Below are 20,431 nucleotides of genomic sequence, written 5' to 3'. Positions count from 1 at the left end.
ACTGTATTCGCACTTTCCATCAGGCGCGGTGCAGTCATTTTGCCGAGCCACAATAAAAAAAAAAAAAAAAAAATGCACCATGTTATACTGTTGCTACTTTGGAAACTTTGTTTAGATAATTTTGGTGTTCAATTTTGACCTTCGGAAAAAATTACGTACTCACCAAGATGAACGTTATTTTCTGCAAATATACGCGCGTTTATTTTAAAATAATGCATTACCTTTTGAAATTACACGTAACGAGGTCCATAACCCATGCCTCCATACAAAAAAACACTACTATAGATGCTCAAAAATGTGTTAACTGGCGTCTCAAGCCGGGATGATTTACGACTTGTGGCCTGCTAGGGACAGTGGGGCAACCCTCTTCGATATTACAGGGCCAGATCGATACAGGGGGGATTCTTGGGAGATGTTAAAATTTTATACAGTGATATGAAATAAGGATGATTTATGAGGTACCAGAAACTTCAATATTTGGGATGACATACATAAATAATTATTACTGAGAGCAGAATATTTTGTCCTTTTTCAATCAACTCTTTTTTTTCATATTTTTACTGCACCTGTGGTCAAACATTGAACCTTAAAGACATTTGTGTTATATATAGTTTAAATGTCGTTTGAAATTAAGTGTCCATTATTCAGGTTTATCTTCTATTGATCATCATCATCATCAGATATATTATTCAGGGCAGGAGTCGAGAGGTTCACAATTCCAAAACTTCATTGAAACCATTTTTAAAGTTTATATCTGTGTTATTGTTGAGAGCAAATGCACCATGAAGTTTAAATATCTATGCAGCCTAAACGTCGTTTCTTTTTTTTATGATACCAAGTGTCAAGATGAACAGGTCGTGCGCCTGGTTATCACGCCTATCCATAACAGTTGCAGTGCCACACAGAACACAGAAAGATCTGAGGGGCCCTGCCACTGCGCCCGTCACCCTGAGGCGCAAAATTGACTGATGCAATGTGCCTGTAGTTTCACCAGCACCGTACCCTTCAAAACTGGAATCCAGTAATGCTCAATATAAGCTCACTCCTTGGTGGTAGAAATAAATTTGATGGGCAAACTCTTTGTCAAGGACTGCAATTATCTATAATAAATTACATAAATTTACTTAATTCTGAGTCCCTATTCCATCCCTGTTCAAAAGTCCTTGAGATAAAACACCGCAGAAAGTTTTCGATGCACAATATACCAACGATATAGTTTGACCTGTCGTAGATACAGGAAGAAATATTACGATTTATATCTTGCTTCGTATGTTGAATTAACAATTGTAACACTGAACTAACTGTATGGTATAGTTTTGGGACCCAAAAGCAAGGTGCCTAATATATCCTTTGGGTGGTTAGAGTAACGTGCTCATAACACTCGTTACGCAGATATACCACGGTATCATAATTGTTGTCCAACCAAAAAAATATGGGAATATGCCTTATCCATCAGATTCTCCCTGCGAATTAGATTCCGGATTTACTTCAACTCCTCCAACCTAGCGTCGCGGATAATATGGTAAAGCCTCAACCCTTTGTCGGAGAGACCCATATTCACAAGTGGTTTATTGCAGGCTGATGTGGTATTATAGGGCTTACTTCCAATACTCCCGGCAGATTTTTTAAATGCGGCTTTAAGCTTCTTAAATATCTGAGACCAATTAAAAATTCCTTTATTCCCTGAAACTTACAGAGGTCAATAAGAATATGGATTTTTTGAAAGATAATTGTTGATATTGTAAGAGTTGTGCAATTCGAAAAACAAATATAACAGGTCTCTGCGAGTAAAACTCCCATCTCTAAATTGCAAAATGGTGGTCATACTTCATCAATTAATGCTTTAAAAACTTATCCAATATAAATCCGAGAATTACCTGGTGTCTGTTGAAGGCGTGAAGATTTGAAACGGAATTTAACCTGTCAAACTTCTTAACTTGTAATAAGAGAATGAATTTGAGAGAAAATTCCATAGATACGTATCGCAAAGACATGAACAAATTTGAATTCAATGGTAAATTACTTTAAAAAACTTACATTACTTACTTATTAACATCATCATCATTAGCATCGTCTTCGTCAACAGGTTTCCTCAAAGGTCAGGATTTTTAGGCCTTCACAATTTATCCAAAGTAGTGAAACATCTTCGACATGCAATTTTGTTCACGTTGTTTTTCTTCACAGTTAGCAAGAAGTGTTGCTACTAAATGCCGCCGCATGGGTTCACAATTGAGAAACCACCGTTGTCCCACAAGGCTACCATTACTTTACTAAGAGTGGAACTCTTTGCCGGATTCCATTTTTTCCAAATGTAACCTCTTGGATACCTTTAAAGAGAAAGGGAACAGATATTTTGAGGTAACGTACAGATGATTTTGTGGAGAAATGTAAGCCTATAGGTAGTAGTAGAAAAAACAATAAATGTTCAATTATTGTTACTTTACTTACGTCTAAGTTTATATTAATTCGCACCCTTGGTGTAATAAGGGTACATCTGCAAAATTACTTTTCAGAAAAGTGGTTTATAGATTCTATGTTATGGTTATACAGAGAGTTATACAATTTCAACTATACTTTAAATTTTCTGGTGACCAACAGAATTCACAATGCACACTACCCGGAACATACTAGCACCAATTTAGAATTTAATTAATTTAGTTCAGTGCCTTACTTTCCTCGTAACCACTTAGTTAATTTCCTGGTCTTATCGGGAATCGAACCCAGAACCCAACGTCCACAGTGCAGTCAAGAGGTCGTCAAAATATGTACTTGTTACAAAATTTCAATCGACCATCACGTCTATCTCCCAGGGGTATGTAATAATTTTCAAGGACATTCACAATCTGGTTGAGATGACGACCTTGATGTCGACCCAAGGTACGTCCAAACCAATTACTAGGTCTAAAATTAGGGACACCCTTTACTATAAGTACCAAAGTAACGATATTAACTCGGGGATCACTGTACAGAACATCCAAACGAGAACCAATTTTGCAAAGTCCGTTTGGTAAATTCATCGAATAACTACAAGGACCCAAAATTTGGTTTTGTACAGGTTTAAAAATATTAGAAAATTATGCAATTTTAATATTCATAACTATGCTGTATAACAATTGTAACTTATTTACTCAAAAAAAAATCGACTTCGAAAGTTTGCTTATTGACTTTTTTCATTGCCACGTCATCAGATTCTGGTTTCTTGGTGACAATGGGACTGTTACGGACTCCTTTGTACATTTTGCATTTTCTTTTATGGTTATCATAGTGACGGTGATTTGTTGATTATCCGCTCACGCGATGCGCTCCTCCTACCGCAAAATGGCGGCTATTTGGTTTCGCAAATTAAAAAGCATTCAGTTTAAATACAAGTTTTGTGTCAAGTGAAAAGCCGACTTTTATTTGCGGACAATAATTTGTGATAACCGAAACGAACCCGGAACAGCATCAGGGAGAGTATACAAGACTCTTGAGTATAGAAGACCCTTTCAAACAAAAAAGAATCTTCAAAATTGGTGCACAATTGATGGAGACATCGGTGAATACATGGACCGATGAATACATGGATGGATATAGGCACCTATAAAATTTAGGTTTTCCTTCGATTTTAGAATGGGACCACCACCAGAGTGCACCCATTCAAACAAAAATAATTTTCAAATTCGGTCCACAATTGACGGAGATATCTGAAAACATATATAAAACATCCTCCTCTTTTTTTCAAATCGGTTAAAAAAACAAAAATATTTAAGCAATATATTGAACATTTCATTCACCCCTTTTTTTATCGCCACAGGCATGATGACTTTATAATTCACGATAAATATCCTTCCTTTTACAAAATTTGTTTGAAAAATTCTGTTGATAAAAAACAGGCAACTTTGTGCTCCAATGTTATAACGTCATAGCTTAATTTCCGAATTCTAGGAAAATTGAAATAGTTACTTGTAAGTGTACTTACTTTATTATCTAGTGCTAAGTCTCTATGAGGATTTCGAGCGCCACACTTCGTTAGTTACGAGTAGCAGTAGAGTTTCTTGTGAAAGAGTTCGTCCTGGGAAATACTGCCATGCCTATTTCCGCCGCAAAGCAGTAATGTGAACATTACTGCGTTCTGACTATAAAGGTATTGGTAAAACTAGAAGCATTTGAGAAGACTTTGACTACCCTGTGTGAGTGATGGATGCAGCGGCAATAGATTTTGTGATTCAAAACGGTGCAAATTTATTTAATTTCTTGTGATTATCAGGTTATAAAGGAGATACTTTGTTTTAGCAGCAGTAAAGGTCCTTATGAATGAGTTCGTCCAGAGAAGTACTGCCACCTTACGTATTTCTGCCGCCAAGCCTTACTGCCTTTCGTTTTGAAGGGTAAGGCGTACTTGTGTGTGTGCCCCTCAGGTCTTTGTGATTTAAAGGTCTTAGTGGCACTGTATCTATTATGCGTAGGCGTGTCGCTTACCATCAGGCGCACAACTTGTTCGTCCCGTGTCTTGGTACCATATAAAAATGAGTTTGTTTCGACATAATGAACTGGTTATTCTGGAAAACATAAGACTAATACTTTAGTATGTAAATATGCACCTGAACTAGACGCGGTTCTTCGTCTTCTTAATTCCTTCTTCTTATCGTATCGATATATCGACTCATCCGAAGAACAGAGTCCGATGTGATTATATAGCGAAAAGAGAATAAGTACGTTTCTAGAATAATTTCGTTACTCAACTAAGGTCTATGTAAAGATGTACTATGTACTATGTCCTACTACTACTACCTCCATGAACGTCTCACATGGACTAATAGACCGCGCACCTGCAGCTTTCCACTCTGCATTCCAAAACACAAAACTTCGGCATATAAAGGCAGTTTTAAATATTCCGCGGCGAAAATCTGGAACAACATACCGCCACCAATGCGTTCTTCACAATCCGTTTATGCGTTCAAATGTCAACTCAAAGAGCACATTCTAAATCTACAAAACACGTCTGGAACAATTTTATTTGTGTAATTTGCCTTAAAATACAAATTGAAAAAGAAAAAGCAGAGTGAATCTTTGTAGGGACATTAGCTGAAATTTGTGTTATGTTTCCTATTTAATTATATTGTTTCATGTTTAAATTTTTATTTAACTCGCGTCCACGTTTGTTTTTATTTTATTCATATATTTTTATTTCTTTTAATCGGCATTTTCGAAAAGGGTCCACTGAAAACCAGCGCTGTGGCCCTGCCGCAGTAAGTATTAGCTGAGTTGGGTCCTTTTCAGTGCAATAATACACTTTTAATACTAATTATTAATATTGTACTCCACGTGTATTGTGCTGAATAAATTACATTTCTTTCTTTTCTTTCTATTTCTGTCCTGAGAACAAGTAGTCTTGCACATAGATCTTTGTTCTACGGATGAGTCGATATATACACTATAATGCTTGCGTTATGGTGAAAAGATTTGCCAATCGCCGATTTTTTTTTATGGTACCAAGTGAAGTGCGCTTGGTGGTAACGATCTGAGGAACACTGCCATTGCGCCCGTCACCCTGAGACATTAGTTGACAAGTGCTTCGTACCTGTAATGTCAACAGAGTGCGCCAGACGTTCAGGAAAGGGGTGGTACGTCCAAGAAGCTCCTTCCGTGCCCCCTAGTTCCTTATCCGATGAAAAATATTTGTTAAAACTGCTATAATAATATAATAATAACGCACACACTCAACATAGCCCCGCACTAGGGAAACCCTGTGTCGCGGGTGCCATGGACACATAGACAACCACAAATTACACCCAAACTCACGAGAGAAATAAATGTAGGCCATACACGTGTTTCTCCCGGCCTGGGAATCGAACCCAGGACCTCTGCATGGCAGTCCGGCATGGTAACCGTTCGGCCACGGAGGCAGTTAAAGGTTGTCTAAGAACTATGCAATAGCGATGCAGCCGCTAATCGTCTACGTTTACACAGGCGCGGGATTTTAAGCAGCTATGCAAGCGCGTGACTGTATCGACGCAATTGCATCAAATTCTCTGTGTGTAACCACTCTAATATAAAGAAAAACATTGCTACGACAACGTGGAATTTGTTTCAAAGCAAACAAAAGACTGTCGGTTTACTTTAAATTTGCAGGGTAACAATTTCATAGCTCTCTCAGCCCTAATTCCAAATTTAATAAACACGTTAAACAACATTGTAATTGTATTATAATGAGTTGTAGCGTTAAACATTTGGGTTGTATTAACTGTTTTACTACGAACAAAGGTGTTACTTAGGGGCGATTCATATATTACTCTACGCTTTATGGAGGGAAGACCACAAATTACGACGTGTGGTGAAGCCTCTTCCTATTCTAAGAGGTAGGATGCGATGGTGTTAGTTAATGCGTTAGAATTTACGTACCAATATTTAATATTTTGTTTATCATGGCATAGCTGTTCAATCAAATGTTCCACCAACCATTCATTCTAATCTACGATTTCTTCTCTTTAGGCGAGGTATTTCAGTCCTAGCCTAGATTTTAGATCTGAGGTTTGGGGGTTGTTGTCGTGTATTAAAGAAGAACAGGCGGAAAAAACTTGACATAGATCCGACGTTCACAAGCACCCGATGACGACTGACGGGGCAGCGAGCGGCGCGACTTGTCGTTAAGCCGCTGGTCTAAAACTTGACTTTTAGGATAAATGTGAAAAATTTAGCAGGCTCTTTGCAGTACTAAAAAGAAATATATCCCGTATAAAAATTATATGCAAATTTTATTCTTAAGTAATTCGTTTTAAACTTTAACTTTAGTCTATTATCTGGATTTTATATGACCGGGTAAAATACATCGTACCATGTAACAAATTAGCTCATTTTTGGGCAATATCCTTGAATACGTCGTACATTTTTTGGAAGACTGTTATTTAATAGTAAATATCTAAAATATTTGATCTAGGAAAACAATTTTTTACGCATCTCTCTTCGTGATTCGCCATCAGGGCCCTATTACCATTTACTTGGTAGTAAACACACATTCGTTGTAAATTTCCCTCCATTGTAAACTAGGCATAGCAAACGTGAAACTCATTAGAATCAAAAGACAGAATTAAATTCACGTACACGAATTTAAAATGAGTTCTACTAACTGTAATTTCTGTAGCGTAGGCCACAAAGCTTGCCAAAATAATAATTGAATTCCATACAGTACGAGGTCTGCCAACGAGGTTGAATGTACATGAAAAATGACTACGGAACTGCACCAAGTTTTAACACGATTGCAATTTATAACTTAACTTTAAAGTTTTGGAACACACGTCATTTGAACTGGAGTATATTTTGCGAAGTTGACTGGGATTTTTTTTATACGTGATTCTTTTTGTATCCTGTTTTGGATCCTGGATAAATATATTTAAGTGACAACCATTCAACAAATGAGGAAGATAGATATTTATCTTTATTTTATACTAGCTGGTGCCCGCGACTTAATTACTTCGAGTAGCCTAATGTACTACTTACTTACTTTTTTTTTTAGCTTAGTGTGTAGTGTAGTATTAATGTTTTGTTTTATGTTTTATTGTTAGTTTATTTTATTTTTGTTATCATTTTGTCACTCGCTCAAGGTTACGCGATGAGTGCCTACCGCTGAGTGCGCCGACGTCGGCGCAAGCGCTCATACAAATCTTTCATTTACGATCATTCGGCTCCGCACGACTGCACACGGCAGGCAACGCTATTTTCACCTCTCTGAGCGCATCCTTGGGTTCTTTTTTCCTCGTAGTGAACGCCTGGTGTCATAAGTCATCTTTAGTAGGTTACAATAGCGTAGGTATTTTCGATTTCTATGAAAGTGATGTATCTGTTACGTAGTAACTAATAAGTAACCTATGCTAAGGTTACTAAATAAACTATGTTTCTTCCCTTCTTTCGCTCTTTCTTTCTTGCATCTTTCTATTAGTATAATGGTGATTTTTCTGAGTACGGCATCTTTGGTATATTTACCTGACATGCGAACCTTACACAAGCGTACCTATTTAATATTAATTGAATTAAGTTTCATTTAATGTCAGGATGTATCATTACTTAAATTTCTTCACTAGTTTGTTATAATCCAACCGGCTCCAAGTGAAATTTTTTCTTAGTTTAATAATTATTAATTGAATAGTTTTTTTATAATTATCGCCCTGTTTTTTGAGTTCTTAGGTTTCGCGCATGTTACACATTGGAAATTCAACTACTTTTTCGGGATCAAACATGTATATGTACTTATTTTTTCAAACAAACCAAGCAAGGATTAAACTAATCAAAGGCCCAGCTGACAGAACTTAACTGGTCAGAATAGGATAGATTGCATTAATATTAGACTTTATCATCACAATCAGTCGTTACATCGAGCCATTGACAGGTGTAAGAGGCTCCAAATGTTACTTTTCGCAGACATTCAAACCATATCTGTATTGCAAAAACGAGCGATTCATTATATGTACCGTTTAAGAGTTCGAATTTCTCTCAGAGAAAACTTTAAGGAGATTGGCACATTTACTCAAATATTTTATATGCCCGTTAAAATACACATAATTTAAATAAGAAAGAAGATACCCATAATATTAACCTTGCAGCCAAGTCCAAACTCATGGTATCACGGTTTCGTTTTAACTGTGTCTTTCTCTCTCTTTTATGGGGAATTATATACTTTTTACAGTAAGATTCCGGAGAATAAATTAAGATTATCATTTCCTAAGTTTAAAAACGACATTAAAAATATTTTGATCGAAAAGTCATATTACAAAATTGAAGACTTTGTGTTAGATAGAGATGTATGGAAAGACGACATGACTCTAGATCCCACACAAATTTTATTCAAAGTGTATTTCTTAGTATTTAAGTTTATTTGAAAAGAGTCAACCTTAGAGTTACTTGCTCGTTCTTCTCGTGGACGTGATAGTGAACGAGCAGTAGCTTAAATGTGACGTTTTCAAGTGAAAATTTATTTTACATACAGACTAAATTATTCTTTGACATTTTTTGAGAAAAACTAATATGCGCGATTTGGATCCGAAAAAAAATCGTTTTGCAATCCATTGCAACGGGTCCTCCAGTTTCTTAAGGATCTAGGCCATGATCATCATTTACATTAAGTCAACCATTACCATTTCAACAGCATCTTAAAGTTACACAACCCTCTCGTTCGATAATAATGAATGTACATTCAATGTGCGAACGTAATTACTCGTATCGTTATGAAGGAAAACCAAGTTTGGATTAGTTTCCATAACATTGAAGACTACATTTACTAAATTATATTGCCAATTAGTTGGACAGGATATTGTCTTAGCTTTGATTAGAATGATGTCATAACTTTGAAAGTAGGCAGTTATATTAACTCTTGAGTTACGAGTCTATTAATTTGTTTCACTTTGAAATTCTAGAATGTATTTCCGACTTTGGAATGTAACTGTTAACAAGCTGTGTGTATCGAGTACCTGTTCATTGTAACAACTTAGTTAATTAGATAGTCGCTCGTTCGTTTCGTTATATATTTATCAATACTTCTTAGTAGTAGTTTTGAGCAGATGTTATATCTTCAAGTAACTGTAGTCTGTCAAAGTGATAATGATTTTGACAATATGGTTTGACATTTCATAATGATATGATGATACACTTTTCTTGCACATATAAAAATGGTACATAAAGAACTTAGAGCTATTGTGGGCAATGGCGGCGTTATCGCTAAGAGCGACCTCTTCCATGCAACCTTTGAGGCAGAAGAAAACTAAACATAGGGGAAGACGTAGTGTGCCAATGGTAAAAATTTAAATACATTAATGAAAACTTTTATATGTTTATACATATAAATGTACTTAACAAATTTAAGTACAAAAGTAAATAAAAAGTAAATAAAAATAAAACGTATATAAATGTTCTTAAATACTTACTAATAAATACAATATACATTTTCCAAACACAAACTACGTCAATAGATACTCATGCAATCCAGTTCTAAAAATAGCAGCTTAGAATATCGGACAGAAGGGAGTTCGGTCCATAGTCGAGGAGTTTTTGAAATAATCTGAGCGAGTAACGGGAGGTTTTAGTAGATTATTTATTTGAGACCTTAGTTCGCGGTTGTGATCCGCACCGAAGAAATTAAAACGTTTCTTAAGGTATAAAGATCATCAACTGATTTTCGCTTGAACAACGATTTGAAATTGTTCAAATTTACTTCGAAAGTATCTCCAAACTAGTATTACTCCAAACAATAGTCAATGTTTTTTTTAAACATTGATGATATTGCTCCAAACGACATATGGATCCAACAGAATGACGCTACATTCAATATCGCGAGTGAACCTTATAAAGGTACTGTTCGCTGAGTGAGTAGTTTCGATATTCGAACCAGTGAATTGGCTTCCTCAGATCATGCGATTTGACTCTGCTCGTTGATTTTTTGTTAACTATGTCAAGTTGATGGTGTAGTCCGACAAACTACAAATAATTGATGTATTAAAAAGAGACAAAGTCGCAAGCACTCGAAAAAGGTACAAAACTTTGCCGTTCAAAATGGCAATCGTCAAACACTAAAATTTTACACGAAATATAAGATTTTGATATCATTTATTCGAAAAAAGTTATACCGCCCTTAAAAATACCTTTCTAGTCTAGTCACATAGTTCTTGTTAGTTTTCTTTATTGGATCGGTTTTATTCGTCTAGAAAATAATATTCGAAATCTAGCCAAACTATTTATCGGGTTTTTAAGAAGACGATCTTTAGTAACAACTCGTCGTTGTTACTCTTTAAGTGAATTTCAGGAAATAAATTCTTGCTGGTTGGTCAGTTCTTGCTGTTGTCCATATTGCCTCGATATTGTGTGTTGGAAACTTTATAAACTTTAGAAACAAGCAACGATCGTCCAGATTAAGAACAATTGCAATAAGGCGTGTACGTGAGTGAAAAATGGCGATGCCAGTGGCCGGGCTTTTTCAATCGGTCGCCCTCGGCCCGGAACCTAATAAGCCTCCGCAATTTCCGCCGGTCCCTGAGCCAACAACTCGTTCTTGGCGAAAAATTCTCACTTAAGCTTCTAAGAGGTTCACTTTGGTAACAAAATTTGAACGAAAAAGTTAAAGATATGAAATTCTAAATAAACTTCAAAGTCAAATGTACATCACCTATCTTCTTGATTAATAATAATAATAATCATATCAATATTAATGTAATCCCCTTCTTGAAGGAGATCCGTGCACAGCAATTGAACGCGTAGTGAGTTGACGATGATGATGACCTTTTTGATTTATACTGTCTGATATGTCTAATAAAAAGTGGTGATTGAAGGTTATCTTCAATGTTCAATACAACACTGTCAACACAGAAAGATTACTTTTATATCACTTTTCACAACTACAGTGCTTGTACTACTGTGTGTGAATCAAATGGAATCATCTCAAATAACATTCGATGTTGAGGGCACGTCACTAGTTTTACGAATTGGTACAAGCCATGTTAACCACTTACTATATGTTTCGAGGAAAATAAAAACATTAGACAAGGAGACGTCTATTTGAGATAAACAGTTTCCTATTTCGTTTGTTGCAGGAATGGAATGATTACAAGCTGAAGTGGAACCCCGACGACTACGGCGGCGTCGAAACTCTGCACGTGCCTTCTGAACATATATGGCTGCCGGACATTGTGCTTTATAATAAGTAAGTACAATTAATTATTTCTATCACAAACTATCTGCATAATTTACAAATATTGTTTTCAAACAAAAGGCCTAACGATATGACAAACTGGCGGACCAGGTCCGGGGGGATCCCGGGGCGTGCGAGTTGCATTCTGTTGAGTTCTATGCAACCGTCCACACAGAGCTGTAGCAACGAGCGCGGTTCGGGAGCTGGCTTTAGCGGGACTTTAGCGGGCTTTGACATTGTATTTTTTTACTACTCTTTGGTGTGTTTTTATTAATTTCCCGTATGAATTCGACCAATTTTTTTGTGTTGCTTCCGTAACGCTAATTTTGACCACAAAATTTTCTTGGTCATTATCCGACAGCGATGTGGTTTATTCTTTAAAATCTGTGTTGACACGAACTACGCTTGGGGTTGCTGTGTAGCACGCCTCTTTTTTTTTTTTTTTTTTTATTATTAAAAATGGACGAACTCTTGACCACTTACCTAGCCCTAGAGCAAAGATGAGGTCTACGTTGGTACGAGCTCGCCCAGAAGATGCCTATTCAATCGCACCTTGAAAATATTCGGGTTGTATGTACTCGGAAAAATAGACGCAGGCAGGGAATTCCAGTCACGGGCTGTGCGCATTATAAAAGATGACGAAAAGCGCTTAGTACGACTTAAAGGAATATCAACCAGGTGAGGGTGATATCCCGCCGTTCGTCTAGATGTCCGATGGTAAAAGGGGGCGGATGGAATGAGCTGGTGGAGCTCATGGGCACACTCTCCGAAGTATAATCTGTAAAAAACCGACAGACCCGCGACCTTTCGCCGATGGGCTAAACTTTGAAGTTTATATTCGAGCTCATCGTCGCCAATAAGCCTCCTCACGCCTCACGCATAGGTCCGCACCTGGTCAGCTTTTCCGCCTTTGTGTGGCCTGAGCTTAAAAGAGTGATAAATGACTTTAACAATGCTTCGCGTGTGATTGAACATCACACGCAAAGTATTGTTTACTAGCATTTTATTTGTGAATATATTTTTAAAAGATTTCGCTAAACAGGCTAAACAAGAAGCATTACTCTTAAACGGATCTTGTGAAACTGCTTTTATAAATTCCCTCAGAGAATCATTAATCTCACTCACGGTCTGTTTACAGAGGAATCACTTTGAACGGAACCTGTGCCCTTACTCGAACTTTCCCTTCGCCCCCATTTCTTTCAATGAGAGTAAACTTTTCCAAAGACCTATAAACTTTATTAGGTGGACCTCTTATCTCTTTATTTCCTTGCAGACATATCCCATTATTCTGCATTATCGAGACAATCCCGACAAGTTTATCTAAGAAAAGTTTAACCACATCTACAACTTTCTACTTATACGAATTCATAGTTTCTCGCCCTTCTTCGGAATAGGAATTATCTTTCTTAGTAAATTCTCAGGCGTTCTTTGGAATGAATTCTTCAGATATATCATTTCACTAAATGTGACAGTACTTTGTCTTTCTATCGTGACTTGTCATTTTTCTATATTATTTTTGATCATTGTTTTATTCTTAACATACAGTTTATTATATAAACAGATTTAGTAAACCATTGGTCAGTGTATTTTCGTGTTTTATCTAGATTGGTCTATTTATTTTACCTGGCTGGTTGATAAAAATCAATACACCTGTTTCCACTCTTTTATTATGAAAACTAACATGGTTATCACACATTATAATATAAATGTAACGGGACTTACTACCGTAGTATTTTAGTCGGAAGCGGTCCGATAATCGATGGTCTTCTTCAGGGCTTGAGTGCAACGTTCGCGATCACGTCACGTCTAGCACTGCGCGCTGCGGTTCTCTGCGCGCGCGCCGATGACGCAGTCCGCAGTGGGGAATTCGGGAGGCTGATACATTGCGTCAGCGCATCCTGGAACTCTTCTTCGCTACTGCTGTCCGTAGGATTGTTGTCGAGAACAGTCCAGCACACAGAGCTCACTACGTCGTTACCACTAACATATGCCTAAAGAGGGAGTAGAGTCGCTATTGGCACACGTAAACAGCGTTCACCCGAAGATCACATTCACCGTGGAATGTGAGCAGAACGGGGTTCTTCCTTTCTTGGATGTGTTGATGAGACGTGAACATAAGGGTCGGTTGTCTCATGCAGTGTATCGGAAACCAACGCACACGTATAGATACCTGAGAGCGGATTCACATCACCACCTCACACATTTAGCCTCAGTTCGGCGGACGCTCATTAATAGAGCTTTGAAACTTTGCGACCTGGATTACATAGATGCTGAGCTAAATCATGTGAAGGATGTATTGGTTGGTAACGGTTACAAGTGGAAACAGAGTTGGCATGTGGCAAATGCATCAACGAGGCCTCGACCAGCATCGGTAGAGAGAGCGGTAGCGTACTTACCATATGTCAGGGGGTGACGGATGTGATTGAAAACTTGTTACGCCGAAGGTACAGCATCAAGATAATATTCCGTCCTCTTACTACGACAATTGCTTCGCTCTCCAAAGGATAGAGACCCTCTGGGGGTCCCCGGTGTCTATATGGTTCCCTGTGACTGCGGCAAGTGTTACGTCGGCGAAACGAGACGGAACGTGGCTACTAGGCTAGCTGAGCATATCCGACCCATGAAGAACCAAGAAGTCAATGGATCTGCGGTGGCAGACCACTTTCTGAGCTCCGGTGCTGGTCACTACATTAGGTTTGATAAAGCTAAGGTTTTAGCGCGGGAGAAGTATTTTGTGCCCCACAAAATCCGAGAGGCTATTGAAATAAGTAGGCGACCAAATTTTAATAGAGACGGAGGCTGGAGCTTGCCACCGACCTGGAAGCCGTGTCTTCATGGCGCTCGGTATGCAGCTGCAGATGTGTAGTGGTAACGACGTGGTGAGCTCTGTGTGCTGGACTGTTCCCGACAACAATCCTACGGACAGCAGTAGCGAAGAAGAGTTCCAGGACGCGCTGACGCAACGTATCAGTCTCCCGAGTTCCCCACTGCGGACTGCGTCATCGACGCACGCACACAGAGCCGCAGCATGCAGTGCTAGACGTGACGCGGTCGCGAACGTTGCACTCAACCCCTGAAGAAGACCATCGACTATGGTCGAAACTAGTCGGACCGCTTCCGACTAAAATACTACGCGAGTAAGTCCCGTTACTTTTATATTATACTGTCTCCACTCTCATTTATTTATCCAAAATTGATAGTACGGTCTAAACGTACCGATTTAAAACACCTTTTAAGTACACTACGTTGCCTTTATCAAAGGTGGCTTACCGCATTTCTATGCATTAACAAAACTTAACAGTTTCACGGTAGTTAGTGGCGTAACCCTAGACGTTTAAGGTTGAAAATTCGGTGGATGGCGAAGTATTTGTATGAAGCAAAATGCGCTTGGAGGCAAGTCTAGCGGAAGTAGAGATAAGTGCATACATTAATCTAAATAGCATCAAGCTACCGTTAGGTGTTTATTATAAACAGACGAGACACGTTTTAACGGATGCATAAGATTAAAATTTTATTTTCAGAAAATGGGTACCTATACAAGTATGCTTTTTTTAATGGTGGATTGTCACCAACTTCCAAAGTATAGGGTTATTCTGTTTGGGGAACTGATTGATGGCTTGTCCATTTGCTTTTTTTTTGTCAGATTTTGTACAACCCATAATAATTTGTATTCATTTTCCACCTTTTGATAATTGTATTACTGTTGTACTGAACATATTTATATATTTATTATTTTTATTATTTCGGATCGATTCAAATGTTTTGTTACTTAACGTATGAATTGTTCTTATAATAAGATGCAAAAACTGTTGAAAACTGAATTTAGATTTGTAATGAATAGGGAAAAGTATTGATCCAAAGCAGGTTGGTGGCTGTTTCGCTCTCTGAACGTTTTCGTTGAAGTTAAAGTTAAGTAGAGTAGTAATAGGCTGAAGTAAGTATGTTGAGTTGACGTCGGTCTAGTGAGACTGTCTTTGTGGCCAGACAGGCCGCTGGTCATCCATGGAGGCTCGACGCCACTTTGTTGAATATGTTTTTGGTACTGGTATTTGTAATATAGTTGCGCTAATAGTTTAGTAGAGTAGGATACAGAATGTTGAGCTGACATTAGTCTAGTGAGTCTATCTTTATGGCCAGACAGTCCGCTGGTCATCCATGGAAGCTCGACGTCACAAACGTGTTGGATATATTTTTGGTGCTGGTCTTTGTCACTGTAGTTGCGCTAACAGTTAATTAAGTATGTTGAGTTGACGTCAGTCTAGTGAGTCTGTCTTTGTGGCCAGATAGTCCGCCGATCATCCGTGGAGATTAGACGCCACACACGTGTTGGATATATTTTTGGTACTGGTGTTTGTGACTGTAGTTGCATTAACAGTTAAGTAGAACAGGATGAAGAAAATATGTTGAGTTGACATCAGTCTAGTGAGTCTGTCTTTGTGGCCAAATAGTGCGCTGGTCATCCATGGGGTCTGTTCAGTTAATGCTTGTATGTGAAGGGTCTCGTATTATACTAACTTATCCTTTAATTGTAAGGAGCTCTTCAATTTCGTTGTAACTACGTCCTAACATCCATTTCGTAATTACCATTCTTATTTCATGTTTAATAAGGAGTGAGTTGAATGGGTTACCATACGTATATCTGCGCATTGGTCTCTCAGACCGACGATTATGGTCTGCCGTGATTTTTTTCTGAAATGGAAAACGTTAGAGCTTTGGGCTGACTGCTAGCTGCATGGTTCGTGGCTAACTTCATTTCAGTGTAACAGAAGTATTCGTGTCATCGAGTATGTAACCAGAAATAGAGACGAAACGTCAATTAATATTTTTAAAAACTATTCTGCCATATCATAGCTGTGATTACTGCGCTCCGATTTCGAAACAATTGACGGGTGTCGTCAACTGTTTCACTACAAATCGACCAGTTAACTTGAGCTTTGCTATAATGGGCGAAAATTGCAAAATTACATATTTAATATTTAATTACCGGTGAAATGTGATTCCGTTTGTTTTGTAATTAGATGTTTTGCTGTTTTTCCCACACCACCGAATAGAACAGAACGGCATTGTTATCTTTATTACAATAAATACAGAATATTTTTTGGAATATATGGAGACGTACACACAGATCAGTAGTTCCCCTGTCTATATTTCATGCAAACAAGAGTTAATATTTATAAGAGCTGTATCGCTAATGTGTTACCAGGAATATATGGGCCTTATTTCGTCTCTATTTTTGGTTATATACTCGATGATTCGCGCGTATAACACATGTTCCCGTAGACGACACCGATCGGTCCCTCAGACCGACGCGGGTGCAGGTGTCGCAGTTTCAGGCAATTAATATTTTTAGTAATTCCTATATGTAGTATTATTTTTAATTATCATTGAGTTCCATTATGTATTATTTTATAGACTCAATATGTATAAGGAACGCATGAGATGGATTTTGTATGAGGATGATTTATATATTATTCTGTGACATTTCAGAGTTTTATTTTGAAACTATAATAACGCACACACTCAACACAGCCCCGCACTAGGGAAACCTGTGTCGCGGGTGCTATGGACACACATAGACAACCACAAATTACACCCAAACTCGAGCAATAAATGTCAGCCATAGAAATACTTCTACCGGCCCAGGAATCGAACCTGGGACCTCTGCGTGGCAATACGGGATGGCAACCGTTCGGCCCCGGAGGCAGAGATAAAAAGTATATTTTTGTTCAAGTTTTAGTGGTTCTTAGGAATATTGTGATTTACCAATGGCTGTAATAAAAGGCTCCATATCTCTAATAAAAAGAATATAATACTTTGCTTGATATATTTTTATTATTATTTATTTATTTATACAAAATGCACAGAATACATAATCTGTACTTATCAATAAGACTCCTTTCAAATACCCTATTTATGCGAAGGGGAAAATGCATCGCTTTTGTTACAATTTTACATACCCAAGTAATACTTTTTTAATACGTGTATACATTTCCTAACATTCATTAACATATCTACATGGAGGCAGCTCCATTGTCCTGTGCAGACAGGTATCTTATTTAGAATGTGTACTCCACGATCCCCATACCGTATGCTTTAGTACTTCTAGGCAGTTAATGTAATTTTATACATTTCCTTTTAATATTAAAATTAATTTTACGGTGATATTTTACTAAACAAGATATTAAACCCCCAAACGTTCGATCTCACAGACCTTGCGCGGGTACAGGAAGGTTAATAATGAAAGCGTTATTCATCATCACCATCAACTATTTAAAAATTGCTGCTACAGTTTTAAATCTAAACAACTAGAGGTTATTCTAATGCACCTGTGACTCCTAAAAGCTCTCAGCGCGAATTTCCAGCATCAACTTTATTTTTAATGGCGCCGCGTTAGCCTAATGGAAGAAAACACGACCTATATTTTATGAAACAATTTTCACAATGCGCCAAAGTTGGTTACGGCATCTTTTAGAGCCTTCAGCGTCGGCATTTTGTGAAGCGTTGTCACTTATTTTCTTGTCATGTTTTGTTTGACGATGAATAAGTTGTTTTCTTTAGACGAGGTTTTGTCTTACGCTCCTACTTCCTGTTTTGTGTGATACAGTTTAATGTAAATTTGATAAAGTAATATCAGATATTGAATACAATAACATTTGATGTTTTGTAAAACGGAGAAGAGGTGTATTATATATTAATATGGCAACTAGTACAATTACATAAATAAAAGCAATTTAAGTGTCAAATTCCCAATCCGCATTTCGCCCGCTTGGGCACTACAGCCTAAATTATTTTATCGTGACAGGCACTACAGCCTAAATTATTTTATTGTGAGAGAAGGCATATGCCCAGCAGTGGGACTGTATATTATTTTTCAATATATTCATTGGATATTTTACTAAAAATTAAGGTTTTTTTAGAAGCGTAGCAGATGGAGGTCAATAATTTCAGCCTAACCCTGAGGGAGATAGGCATGTTGATGATGTATTCATCTATATACTAATCATTGATTGCATATCATATACCTACATAGCTAATTCTAGGTGTTACAGTGTTGGGCAGTTAACATGTGACGCCCTACAAGGGCACAGCAAGTGCAGAAGACAGAGTTCTTGCTTGTAGATTGCTCAATACATTAATTTTTACATTGACGTTACTTTACTGTATTTAATTATACTTAATACAAAATACATTATCGTACATTTAATAGTTATTAATTATTTTAAAAGTAAAATCAAATGAATCTATCAAATCGCCAAAAATAAAATTGAGGCGTAACCAATAATCGATTAGGTAATCTAAATGTAATTATTAATTAAGTTTTCTAAAGGTGAAGTAATTTTATCAAGTCGTCGAAAAATTGTTTTAAATTTATAATAAGGTCACTAACAAGGTCCATAAGGAACGTTTTAATACGTTACAATGTGCGATATAGTTTCATTTCTAATTGAGAAAAGTTGATTTCCGGAACCTTACCATATTCCGGCTTTCAAGATCGTCAAAACGTTCATTCTAAATCAAATTATAATTTGTATGCAGTTTAAAGCTCGTGTATGCCTCGGTGAACACAATATTTTTTCTTTTTCTTATTCTAAATTATGTTTGCCCCCAGCGCGGACGGCAACTACGAAGTAACAATAATGACGAAAGCCATTTTGCATCACGATGGAAAAGTAATATGGAAGCCGCCGGCCATTTACAAGTCCTTCTGCGAGATCGACGTTGAGTACTTCCCCTTCGACGAACAAACCTGCTTCATGAAGTTCGGTTCTTGGAGTTATGATGGTTACACGGTAAGTTTCTTTTTTAACATTTACGACGTCCCATCTTAATCTATATCAACAAAAATGAATAATATTAACCTGAAATGGTACTTCCCCTAGGTTATGTTATGTATTGTATTATTTAACATTATATTTATTTACTCCGATACGAGTTGGCGCCAGCGCGCCCTATCTTGTGCGATCTCCTCCTCCATCGGTATTTGGGCCGACCGACTGGTCGTCGACCCCTAGGACGTCCCATTTTGCCGTCCTTGAGCTGGCGAGCCGAGAAATCAGAGCCAGTGAAGTCTTGCGGACTTCATTTCTCGATAATATTGGGCACAGACATGATGTCTTCCAGCTACTGGTTCTTTCGGATCTTCCAGCTACAATCTTACATCTGCGTTGATCCCAAACTCGAGGCGACGAGCAAGTCGTGCGCCTGATGGTAAGCTACACACCTGTCTATAACAGTTGCAGTGCCACTCAGCTCTTTGAAACGCAGAGACCTGAGGCGTACGTACGCCCGTCACCCTGAGACATAAGTTGACAAGTCCCATCTGCCTGTAATTTCACCAGCACCCTTACCCTTCAAAACCGGAACACAGTAATGCTGACATTACTGTTTGGCGGCAGAGATAGATAAGATAGCAGAACTTCTCTGGACAAACTGTTTCCTGCTACTAATTATACATATTGCTTAATAATATACTAGTAATACATATCCATGCATTTTTTATGTTTATTTATATCTGAGTTTGTTATACAAAAGGTTTATTATACCTGCACAATGAAAAGTTTATATACCCAGACCTTTTGTTGTTATACCACTTGTTAATTATATCTCACGAGTGATTATATCCTTTGAAGTTATGTCAAGTATCGTTATACCAAGTGAAAATGGATAATTTGTTGTTATATTTATTATTATATCCCTTAACATAATGAGACCCCGAGGACATATTACTTACTGATAATAAGGTGTGTTTGAGAAACATTTCGTACTGTATTATTTTGACTA

General features: G+C 37.6%; 1 protein-coding gene across 3 annotated transcripts in view; it reads left to right on the top strand.

The window, feature by feature from the left end:
• LOC113234682 (acetylcholine receptor subunit alpha-like 1) overlaps window positions 1-20,431 on the top strand; it is a 516,505-nt gene that overhangs the window by 489,768 nt on the left and 6,306 nt on the right. For all 3 annotated transcript variants that reach the window (XM_026470117.1, XM_026470115.1, XM_026470116.1), the window contains 2 exons: window positions 11,553-11,662; window positions 19,260-19,440. In XM_026470117.1, coding sequence (XP_026325902.1) covers window positions 11,553-11,662; window positions 19,260-19,440 — 291 coding nt within the window. The remainder of the gene's footprint in view (window positions 1-11,552; window positions 11,663-19,259; window positions 19,441-20,431) is intronic.

The sequence above is a fragment of the Hyposmocoma kahamanoa genome, unplaced genomic scaffold (genome assembly GCF_003589595.1).
Source record: "Hyposmocoma kahamanoa isolate Upper Pololo Valley unplaced genomic scaffold, ASM358959v1 86, whole genome shotgun sequence".
Taxonomy (NCBI): domain Eukaryota; kingdom Metazoa; phylum Arthropoda; class Insecta; order Lepidoptera; family Cosmopterigidae; genus Hyposmocoma; species Hyposmocoma kahamanoa.
Note: the sequence above shows the minus strand (reverse complement) of the source record. Positions and strands in the feature narration are given on the sequence as shown.